Source organism: Callorhinus ursinus, unplaced genomic scaffold (assembly GCF_003265705.2).
Source record: "Callorhinus ursinus isolate GAN/ISIS: 27379988/994484 unplaced genomic scaffold, GSC_fseal_2.0 scaffold14, whole genome shotgun sequence".
NCBI classification, from domain to species: Eukaryota; Metazoa; Chordata; class Mammalia; order Carnivora; family Otariidae; genus Callorhinus; species Callorhinus ursinus.
This window is the reverse complement of record NW_027397076.1, coordinates 45,713,831-45,724,820: the sequence shown is the minus strand read 5'-3', so window position 1 is coordinate 45,724,820 and position 10,990 is coordinate 45,713,831. Positions and strand designations below refer to the sequence as shown.

At 56.5% G+C, this 10,990-nt stretch overlaps 1 protein-coding gene across 1 annotated transcript in view; it reads left to right on the top strand.

Annotated features, from left to right (window-relative positions):
- Window positions 1-624: 624 nt before the first annotated feature.
- LRP1 (LDL receptor related protein 1) overlaps window positions 625-10,990 on the top strand; it is an 80,554-nt gene continuing 70,188 nt past the window's right edge. The window contains exons 1-2 of the mRNA XM_025882925.2: window positions 625-1,181; window positions 9,668-9,790. Of these exons, the coding sequence (XP_025738710.1) occupies window positions 1,115-1,181; window positions 9,668-9,790 (190 nt within the window). The 5' untranslated portion in view covers window positions 625-1,114. The remainder of the gene's footprint in view (window positions 1,182-9,667; window positions 9,791-10,990) is intronic.

Genomic DNA, 10,990 nt, shown 5'->3' with positions numbered 1-10,990 from the left:
GGGTGTCCCTGTTTACTCTGAGCCCAGGAGCGAGGTGGGGGCGGGCCCTCGCAGCCCCTCCCCCACCCTGCCCCCCTTCTCCAAAGGCCCCAATCCCGGTCTCGGTTTTACAAAGTCTCCAAATCAAACCTCAGCTTTTCCCCGTATCTTCCTCGCGGACTGGCGGCCCCTGCCCCCACTCCAGGCAGGAGAGGCACAGTCAGGGTTCCCCGAGGAAATCAGGCCTCGGCCCGGACCCCGGAGTCTTGGGTCCCTAGACGGAGCCTGAACTCCCAGGGCATGACAAGAGTTTCAAAGAGAAGCCCCTCAGCTCTCGCCCACTGCCAATCTCCCCTCGGCCCTTCAGCTCTCTGAGGCACGAGGGAGAAAGACCCAGTCGGGGGAGAAGGCGCTCCAGACCCCACACGGCTGGAGGGGGTCCGGAGACTTCCACCCTCGGACCGCTGGCCAGAGCTCCAAAACCTTGTCGCTGCTCTGACTCCCCCTCCCCAGGGCAGCGCGCCAAATCGGCGCATGCGCACTCACAGGATTGCCGCGTAGCTCTTTCTCCCCCCCCCTTTCCCCGCCCCTTCTCTCCCTCCCTCCTTTGCCCGTCCCCTCCCTCTACCCCCTCGCCCCCCCTCCCCGGTCGCGGCACCTCAGTCCGGGGAACAGTGGTGCGAGCTCCAGGCCCCTGCACTGAGGAGGCGGAAACCGGGGGAGCCCCCAGAGCTCCATCAGGCCCCTTCCAAAGGCTCCCCCACCCGGTCCACGCCCCCCACCCCCTACCCCGCCTCCTCCCAATTGTGCATTTTTGCAGCCGGAGGCGGCTCGGAGATGGGGCTGTGAGCTTCGCTCGGGGAGGGGGAAAGAGGGGAGAAGAGAAAAGCTGGGGGTGAAGGGTTTGGATTTGGGAGCAGGGGGCGGGCGCACCCCCGTCAGCAGGCCCTCCCCAAGGGGCTCTGAACTCTACCTCTTCACCCACGCCCCTGATGCTCTTTGCTTAAGGATAGGATAAGAATAGAGGAGGAGGAGGGGAGAAGGAAGAAAAAGGGGGACCCCCCAACTGGGGGGGCGACGGCAAGAAGCAGCAGGACCAGAGGGGAGGGGGGTGCTGCTTGCATCAGCCCACACCATGCTGACCCCGCCGCTGCTGCTGTTGCTGCCCCTGCTCTCAGCTCTCGTCGCGGCCGCTATCGACGGTGAGTGAGATTCCCCGGCCCCCTTGGACCCCTGGGGACACCCACTCCCCAGCCCCCACTCCTGCGCTCAGATGGGGAAGGGAGACGCGGGAGGGGGTGCCTTTTGTTATCCCAGTCCAGCTGACACAGCAGCGGCCCGACTGGGGGCGGGGATGGGGGTCCGATTTGGAGGATGGGGGCCCTGGGCAAATGATGCTTCCGGGACCCCCCAGCCCAAACAAAGACCAGAGGCCTGGGGAGGGAGAAGAGGGCTCCCCTTTTTTCTGATTCTGGGATCCAGAGGCCTTCTCTTCCTATATCTGGTTGGGGAGGGCCTCAGCCTCCCCTACATCCTCCCCCCACCCCATCTGAAATGTGAAGGAATCCGGATTTGCAATGTACGGCTGCAAAGGGGGGGGGGGCTTTTGCAGTGGCCTCTGAATCTGAAAGGGGAGCTGGGTCAGGGTTGCCCCGCTGGGCAGAGGGCAGGCAGGCCCAGGAAGGCTGTGGGTGGGGAGAGGGAGGGCCTCGGGGAGGGCCCCCTGCTTGGGTGTGGAATCTGGGCCCGGGAGACCAGGCTTGGAGGCCTGGGTCCAGGATCCAGCGGGGCTGCCCGCCTGGGTTCCTAAGTGGGCACTTCCCCCTCTCAGGGCCTCTGTCAATAGCCTGGATAGGGCTGTGTTGGGGGGGGGGGGCAGCGATGCTATGTGACTTTGAATTTTCCTTCTTAATTCCTGGGAGCTTTGAGACGAAAAAACGTCAGATGTCATCATTGGGGAAGGGGACTGGAGAATGGCCTGGAATGCTGAGGTGGGAGGGAGGAGGAAAGCTGGTTTCTCCCTGACTTCTGGCTTGATCACAGTTTGGACTGAAAGGAGAGTTGGAGGTTGGATGGGGGTTATGGCTATGCCCCTGCCCCCCAATTTCCTGCTCCTTTAGTAAATGTGTTTGTTTCTCTCCATCATTTCCCCATCTCCCCCCACACACACTTTGTATACTGCAGTTAGGCTTTAGCTAGAACAGCGTCCTTTTGGGGAAATGAGGAGCCCCCTTTCCCCCTTAATGTCAGCTATTTTTCTTTTCCTTGTGAGTCACTGGTTCAAGTCTTGCCTAAGCTTTGAGCTGGGATCATGGGGTTGGGCTGGGCTGGGCCCCTGATTTGAGGATCTCATACCTTCCTGTCACTTTAGTCCAGCCATCCAGGAAAAAAACTGGCTCAGGTCATGATCCCAAGGTCCTGGGATCCCAATACCATCATGCACCCCTCCTCCACCTTCTAAATTTTGCCAGATTGGGATTGGGAAAGTTTTTCTCCGAAACCAGATTATCTCTCCCTATCCTCCCCTCCCCCCAACTCTCTTCAGTTAGAGGAGAAAGGTAAGGGGGTCAAGAAGTAACTGTGCCCAGAAAGACAGTATTTTCTGTGACCCACAATGATGCCATCTTGGGGACTGTCTATCCCCTTGCTCACCACTACCTCAATTATCTGCCCCAGAGGAGGAAAGAGGCTCTTTCCTGAATATTCTCTAGATCATCCCTCACAGGCAGCCCTAGCCCATGACTTCCTCGTTATACATGTTCTTTCCTCTTTCTCTCAACCTTGTGAGGTAGAAGGGGAAACTAAGGCAGAGAGGTTCAGGTGCATGACTTCTAGGAAGAACAGAAAAAACATTTTAAGAGAGAGAGTCCCATCAGGAACGCCATGATGGAGTTAGGCAGAAGCAAGAGGGGTCTCTGTGGAAAGCAGAAAAAGGTCCCCAGCCCACTCAGGAAGGGCCCTGGTTGCTTCACCCCCAAGGTTCTAAGGTGGTTCTATTTACCACGCTATAGGTTGGTTGGTGGTGGGTGGAAGTGGGAGATACTGGTCATGTTCTCCTTAACTGTCTCCCTCCTCTTTCTTAAAATTTCCACTGAGCCCACATCTGTAACCCAGCTCAAACTAAACTGTCTCCAAAATCCCAGGAAGAGGACCCCTCCCCAGACACACTCTACTGCTCTTACCTTGGGAATGGGAATATGAATCATTGGTTCTACCCCGCTCTGAAGGGTGGGAAAGGGGAATTGCACAGACCTTTAGGGCCAGTGCTATCCAGGGCAGCCTAGAGGATTCTCTTATCTCTACCCCTGCCCTCATGCCTTGGGCCCACAGACATGGAACGTTGTTTGCTTTCCAAAGAAGGAAACCTCCTGACCCCAGATACCTTAGTGTCTAACTTTCCTCTCTGCTGCTATCACAGGCCTAGGGGCCTTCCCCACCTCTTCTGCTTTGTCAGCTATGCCTGAACTCACATGGGGTTCCCTTCTCTTTGAGGAGCAATGCCACTCCACTAGTAGGCAGAATTGAGTGTAGTTGCTACCAGGGAGGAGGGGGAAACAAATGAGGTGGGGGATGGGCAAAGCGGTTATTGAGGACCCTGCTGAGATTAGGAACATCTTGTTGTGGGAAGGGCAGCCCCAGCAGACCGGGCTCAAGGAAGGCGGACTGCCTCCTACTCTCCACACCCCTCTCCACACACCCCTTCCTTGAGCCAGTGTATTACCAGTTATCAGACAAGCCACACAGTTGAAGTGAGTTATGAGGCTGAGGTGTTTGCCTCCTGGCTCTCTGAGAGAAGGTTCCAAACTCCTTTTTTCCCCAGCCAGACCCAGATCCTTGAACACCTCCCTTCCCCCTGGTCTTTCAAAGCCGAGATGTGTAGCGCATTGATTTGGGCATGGGAGGGGTATTTTGATGTTCGAGGTTGCTTCACAAGACTTCCTTTTCATCCAGTCTTGCTCCCCCTTCCTCCATTTTCTCCATATTTTTCCCCCACCCTTTCCACTGTCACTGAGCTTCTTAAGGATGTCAGCTGGGGTCCTGGCCAGACCCTGTCCACATCCCCCCACCTCTTCCAAACTCCTTCCTCTAGGAAGCCCTTCTTTACTCAAGTCTAACTTCCTTTCCTCCTGCTGCCGTCTTAGCCTTTGCGCATCAGAACCCCAAGCTTGTTGCCCTTCAGTAGTCTCTTGTTGGGGTCCCCTCACTCTGTGGACTCGCCAGCATTCAAGCCCTCTGGCTCTGGATTGGGGGGGTCATCACCCTTGGGGAATCTGGGTACAGTTGACTGGGGGCCATGCAAGGTCCTTGACCTGGTGGAGCTGGGTGCCGGGTGTGAGCATTTGGAGAACTTAGTCCCACCGCACTGTGTTCAGTCCCAGATTTCAGCCCAGTTAGCAGGATCCTGCATTGTTTGGAGAAGGAAGCAGTTGGCTCTGGAGTGCTTCCGGTGCCGTGTCCCCAGGCACCAGTGTAAAACCTCCCCGGGAAAGAGGTGAGGGATGGTGGGAGAGAGGTATTTGTACCTCTTGCTCCCTCAGAGGAGATGAGAGTCTCTCCCAGGCCTTGGCTCCCCTGGGTGAAGAGCTCCAGTATTCTTCCCCCACCTCCCTATTCTGTGGGAGGCATTAACCCCTGTTCTGGGTATCCCTCGGGTCACACACTGCTAGGGCAGGGACTCTGTCTCCCTGAGTCAGGATATATGCTGCCCCCACCCTACTCTGAGTCTCAGGAGGCTTATTATTTTCTGGGTTCATCCCAAGACAACCGTGCCATTATCCTGGCAACTTCTGGGCTAAGACCCCTTCCTGTCTATATTTCCTCCCATCTGTTGTCATTGGTGTGTGCTGTCTTGGCCTCTTGGGACCTCTGTCTCTCATCCTCTTGGCTCATCTCTCTCTGGTTGCCCACCCTTTGAGGCATTCTCTGTCTTGCTTGGTCTCCATTGCTTGATTTGTCTCTGCCTGTCTCCATCCACTTCCATCCAGGCCTGTGGGTGTCCCCAGAACTACCTGAGAACAGACGTCCCTCCTGGGTTTTCCCACCTGCTCTCTAGTCCCCACCTTGTCATTTTGGAGCTATTGTCCCCCTCCCAGGTCAGAGCTGGGATGTCCCGTTGTGCAGCTCCCCCCTCCACTTTCCTCCAAACTTCTCTCTCTTCTTCCCCCTCCACTGAGTTTAGGAATGGGTTTTGGAGAGAATGTTTCCGGAGGAAGGGAACTTGATACCCTTCGTGGGCTGAGTAACAGGGGAAAGGAGATATTTCAGAAGGAAAGGGGGAGGTTAGACTTCTAGCAGAACTTCCCTATGACCTGAGAACTGGGGAAAGGTGTGGGGAATAGGTCAGGAGCTCAGAGCTTCTGCTTCTTCTGAACATAAGCCATGTGTGTGTGTGTTGGAGGGTAGCTGGAAAGGGCTTATAAAGGCCTGGTGAGAGATATATGATGACCTCTGGAGGCATTCAAGGGGTCTGAGTTTTACTTATGGGGAAAGGAAAAGATGGTGGGGAGGTCACTGGTCAGGCTAATATCCTGCTGAGTCAATATTGACTCAGGATGGAGGGGGGGACCCTTCCCCTCCCCTGGCAGTCCAAGCCATCCCGTCTGTACGTCTGTCCAGGCCGCAAAGCAGAGGCCCAGACTCAGGAATGACAAAAATGTGTCTGAGCCTCACTGAGCTGCGGGAAGGAGCCACCGGGTAACACCCAAAATACATAAAATTCAGTGAAAAGCTCTCGGTTTGGGTCTGGGAGGCCCTGCTGCCCCACCCCCATATGTTTGAAAGCTTAGATTCCTGTAGGCTCTGCCCCCCAGCCCCTGGCCACCCCCTGGCTCCTCTGTTCCCTTAGACATTTCATGTGGTTCCCTTTAGAAAATATCCCCCAGCCAACACAGCCTATCTCTCCCTCTGCTGTGTCTGCTCTTGAAAAAGGCCTCAAGGGTCTCTTTCACACTTTCATGGCCTCAAGTCTCCTGGTCTTTTAGGAAGAAGTGCCATCTGAGGTCTCAACTCCCTTCCTCACCCTCACTGCTCCCACCGGGATCAATGGATGGGTCTCCTCCTCTGGAGAAGACTCTCTCGGGGTCTGTTCTTTCCTGTCATCCTCTCTTCTCTGGCCAGGCACTCTTACCCCCCCCTTCCCCACCCCACCCCCAAGGTCCCAGAATGGGACAGAGGACGACAGCCAAGGCTCAAGCAGGGCAGTGGGGTCCATGTTGTGTCTGGACACACACCCAAGCCTACACCTCCTGTCCCGGCTCCAGCTTGGTGGCCCTGGGGGCCATGGCTGGGCTGGGTGCCTGGGCTTGAGGGGGGGGGCAGGGGTGCTGGCCAGAGTTAGCATGGCGGTCACATTCATCTCCAGGCAAAGCTGAGAACAGACGGCCCCTGTGTCCTGGCGTTCTCGCTGCAACCTCGCTCCCTCTCCTCCCTCTCCAGTCCTCTCCTCCTTCTTCTCCTTCCTCTGTCTTCCCTCTCTGTTCCGTTCTTGTCCCTCTCTGCCTCTTCCACCACCCCCTCCTCACTCCAAGGAGCCCTGAAGGTCACTGCCACCCCCTACAATCTCTTTCCCCACTCCTCTTGCCAGAGAACCAAAATGTTCTCCCTGCTGGTTCCTCTTCTTCACCCTCTTTCATCTGGCTCCATCCTCATGGCCAGTGAGGAAACCACCTGTTTGTTCAGGTACTAAATCGCTCTGTGCCTCAGTTTCCTCATCTGTGCGGTGGAGATCGCAACAGTACCCACCTCCCAGGGTCGTGAGGATTTCAGTGAGTTAACACCTACAAAGTGTTTCAGATCAGTGGCTGACGCAGTGACCAGGTTGAAAGGTGTTAGTTAGCTCGTATCGTTAGGAAGCCCCAGTTCTCATGAGGGGGTTAGGCAGGGGAGGCCAGTGGCTGCTTGCTCCTGAACTTGGGGCCATGTTGTTCCTTCACCTAAGCGGCAGGCCACCAAGATGGGTCTTGTGGGTGCTGGCGTCAGATGCAGAAGGCTCCGCTGAGGGGAGTGGGGTTGGCTGGCAGTTCTAAGCCGATTACAAGTGCCCTACCCCACCCCCACTGCAGCTCCCTCCCACCTCAGGGGGAGGCTTCTCTTGGCTATGTAGACTGCCCCAAAGTAGGTTATTTGTTTCTTTCCTCCCCACTCCCCCTGAAGGAAATCAAAGACAGGCCTCAGCCTTCAAACTCCAGATTCCTGGGGCTTTCTCCACCATCCCTGACAGGAAGGAAGTGCTTTCACATATCTCTCCAGGATCCTTGTGCTGCCCTGTCCCGTGGGAGCAGTGCAGCGCCCCCAAGTCCCTGTGCCCTGGGCCCGAAGAGGTGCTGCTGTGGGACAAGGGGCCTGAGTGCGCCTCTTCCTTTCCCTCCCCCCACCCCCCACTCCCCTCCCTCCACACGAGCACATCTGGTTTGTGAATCTCTCTCATTCCAGCTTTCGGGAGTTTGCCAGCTGCTGTTTCCTCGGCCGAGTTCAGGCCAAAAGTGGGGGTGGGGGACAGCGGCGGCGGGGCGGGGCGGGGGGGGGGTGCAAAGTGAAGGCCAATGGAGGGGAGATCGTGGCTGGGACATGGAATGGAGGGGGGGTTGGAGTGGCCAAACAGTGACCTCACGGGGCTATGAGCTCTGCCCTGGGGAGGAGTGGGGGCAGGGACTAAGTCCATGTGAAGGGGTGGGGGTGGCATGGGGGCCATTTCTGGGCTCCAAACAGCCCATCTGCCTTTAGTCCCATTCCAGCCCCTTCTACCCCCACCCCCACCCCCCCACCAGCCAGTCTTGGCTGGCCAGGGGAAGAGGACCGGTCTCCGGCATGCTAACTAGGCTGGCGGGCTGTTTCCCCGGGAAGACCTCACAGCTGGCCCAGTGGGGCAATGAACTCAGCATTATCCACCTCCTCAAGGGGCCTTTATTCACTGCTCAGGGTGGGAGGTAGGGGAGGGGGATGCCGGGGGTGGGGGAGCCTGGCCAGGCCATCCCTGATGTGTTTCCTGAACTCGGCTCTCATCCTGGCCAGGGGCCTGAGTGCAGTCCCCTCTGCCAGAGATGGGGGTTAGGGAGGGAGGACACGGTCTCCGTGTGGCCCTCCTCAGACTCTACCCTCCCTGCTAGGAGCCCTGACATACTTTATTTATGCTCTGTCCCAGTCCTGAGCTCATTCCGCCCTGCATTTGAGTTAGTTGTGTACAGCTGTCTTCCCAGGGGGAACTGGGGCTCCCAAGGGGGCAACTCACTCCTCCATGGCACCCCAGTGCCTAGTGCAGTACCTGGCACAGAGCTGGTCTTCAGTGCATGCCAGCTGAATGGAGATGGAATTGACGACAGGCCAAGGAAAAGGCGATGAAGGGCTGGGAGACTAGGAGCCCAGCCCTGGGTAGGGACAAAGGAGGGTAGAGGGCTTTTCTTCCCATGGAGGACATGGTGATGGGGTTGGAAGGAAGAGCTCCGAGTATCTCTCAGTGGGAGTGGGAAGATTGATGTGGACTGCAAGGGTTAAAAGCGTAGAGTTGGCTCAGCTGGTTTCAGGCCTGGTTTTGTCACTTGCCTGCTAGGTGACCTCACCCTCTCTGGGGCTCGGTTTCCTCATCTATGAAATGGTGGTATTAGTATTACCTATTTTGTCATATTATGGAGAGGATTAAATGAGATAATACATGGAAAGAACTGGTTTACCACAGTTCCGGTACATGCTGAGCCCACAACAAGAGTTAGTGTTACCATTCTTAATTCCTCCTTGAAGAAGGAGGTAGGAAATCTGAGTAAGAGCAGAGGAAGCCTGGTGGGGTTGAAGGGTAGGGCAAAGACGTCCTGGGCTGAAACCAGCTCCTGTAGGTCACCCCAGTCATCCTCCTGCCTCGGATCTCCAGTTGTGGCATCCTAAGCAATCTTAGGTGCCTCTTATCTCACACGACATCTACTGAAAGTCCTCCCTGAGGTCTAACCAGCAAGGAAGGCTGTGTCTTTAGAGAACGGAGGTGGAGGCAGGGCTCCCCCCGCCCCGCCCCACCATGCCCTCCTGTACCCCTGCTGATACAATCTCCAAGTCACTGCTGTGCCAAGGGCACCCCCCCACACTTCCTGTCCAGGGGCCTGGTGGTTAGGACTTGGAGATGGGCAGGCTGATGGGTTTCAGGCAGCAGGAGTGTCCCAGAGGGCACACTGAGCAGAGAGGTTAGAGAAGAGCAGTAGAGCGTGCAATTCTTGATCTCAGGATTGAGTTCGAGCCCCATGTTGGGTGTAGAGCTTACTCAAAAAAAAAAAAAAAAAAAAAGCGCTGTGGGGTTCTAGTGGGAGGGAAAGGAAGATAAAGAGAAAACCTGTCAAAGGCCTAAATGCTCCATCCTTCACCATCACTCTCGGTTGGCAAAGCTGGGGCTGCTGGTGTCTGACCAGAGTAATGCAGAACGGCAAGGGCTTTGACCCTGAGGACTGCGAGGAGAGGCACACTGGACAGGCAGCATATGGGGCTGGGTCGGGGGCTGTAAAATACGTTCCCTGCCTCCTTCCCCTCCTCCCACCACAGGCACACGGTGTTCAGGAGCGACCCACAGCCACCTGCCACCTCTAGGCACCTGGACTGTAGCTCAGAGTCTGGGCCAGATGGGGACTGATGCTGGGGAAGGAAGAGGAGCCTAGGGGACTTTAAGGGGCCTCCATCCTTCATTTACATCCTCATTTTACTTCCTTACTCCTAGCCCCTAAGACTTGTAGCCCCAAGCAGTTTGCCTGCAGAGACCAGATCACCTGTATCTCAAAGGGCTGGCGGTGTGATGGTGAGAGGGACTGCCCGGATGGATCTGATGAGGCCCCTGAGATTTGTAAGTACCTTTTCTGATCCCTTCCCCTAAACACCTTTTCCTTTTGGCCCTGGCAGTTTGGGATAAGGACAGTTGATCTCTAGCCCGGGGTGGACCTTGCTCTGTGATTGTTTGTCCATGACACAGCTAAAATTCTCCCCCTTTTCAAAGTGCCCGGCATGGTGCCTGACGTGCTCAGAAATGGCACCTCTGATTGCTCCGTTAATGGCTGCACCCCCAAGCCTGTCAGCGACTTTGTTATCTGGGCTGACAGCTTTGCTGGAAGGAGAGAGCCTGGCTTCCCTGCCCTTCTGGCTCGGTCTTCTTCCCATCTCGGAGACTTCTGACTCTTGATAAGTGCCCCCAGGTCTTGCCAGGTCGCCTTCCTATCCTCAGGCTCCCAGGCCAAAGGCTACTGGCTCTTGCTCAGTCTCTGTACCAGAAGCCCCACCCCTGTGCGTTTCCCGCCACCCCCGCCTTCCCCTGCCCCAGTAAGTGGTGTAATCAGAGGCAGCTGTTTAAACTGGGAGAAAGGTCCCCACCCAGCCTTTACCCTGCCAGTGGGGGGTGGAGGACTTGCTGGCAGGACCCCAGAGTCCTGGGCAGCTGGCTGAGTCCTGGGGTCTCCACCTTCAGCCTCTCCCTGCTTGGCTAATCTGGGCCACGGTCTAGGAGACCCTGCATTCCTAGGTCTGTCCCTGTTCTCTCTCACAGCTCCATCCCCTGGCCTCTCCCCATACCCTCACCCACAATTATCAGGGGTAATTTTAGGGCCAGAAAGGGAGCCTCCAGTTCTCTCTGCCTCACCCCCATACCCTGCCCTCGAGGGGTGGGGCCAGAGATATTCTGCAAGCGTTTCTATGGTGAGGGTGGTTCATCTTGACTGATGCCACCTTTATGCCCTACATTTTTTTTACCCTCCCTCGTGCTTGATGTTGGGGTAATGAAAGCCATGCAGAGGGGCCAGGTCTTCCTTTAGTTGGATGCAAACCCCACCTTATACACATCCCCACACTGTTCCCCCTCATATACGCTCCCAGGCCCATCATACACACAGCCCCTCCTGGACACCCGTGTGGCCCTCCCCCACCCCTCCCGCCACCCCGAGACTAAGGCAAATGTCAGCACAGACATATTCTAACTGCAACAGAGTCAACACTCTCAAACGGGGATGCAGAAGCCCGACCTCAGACAGACGCCCCAGACACTCACATACAAACT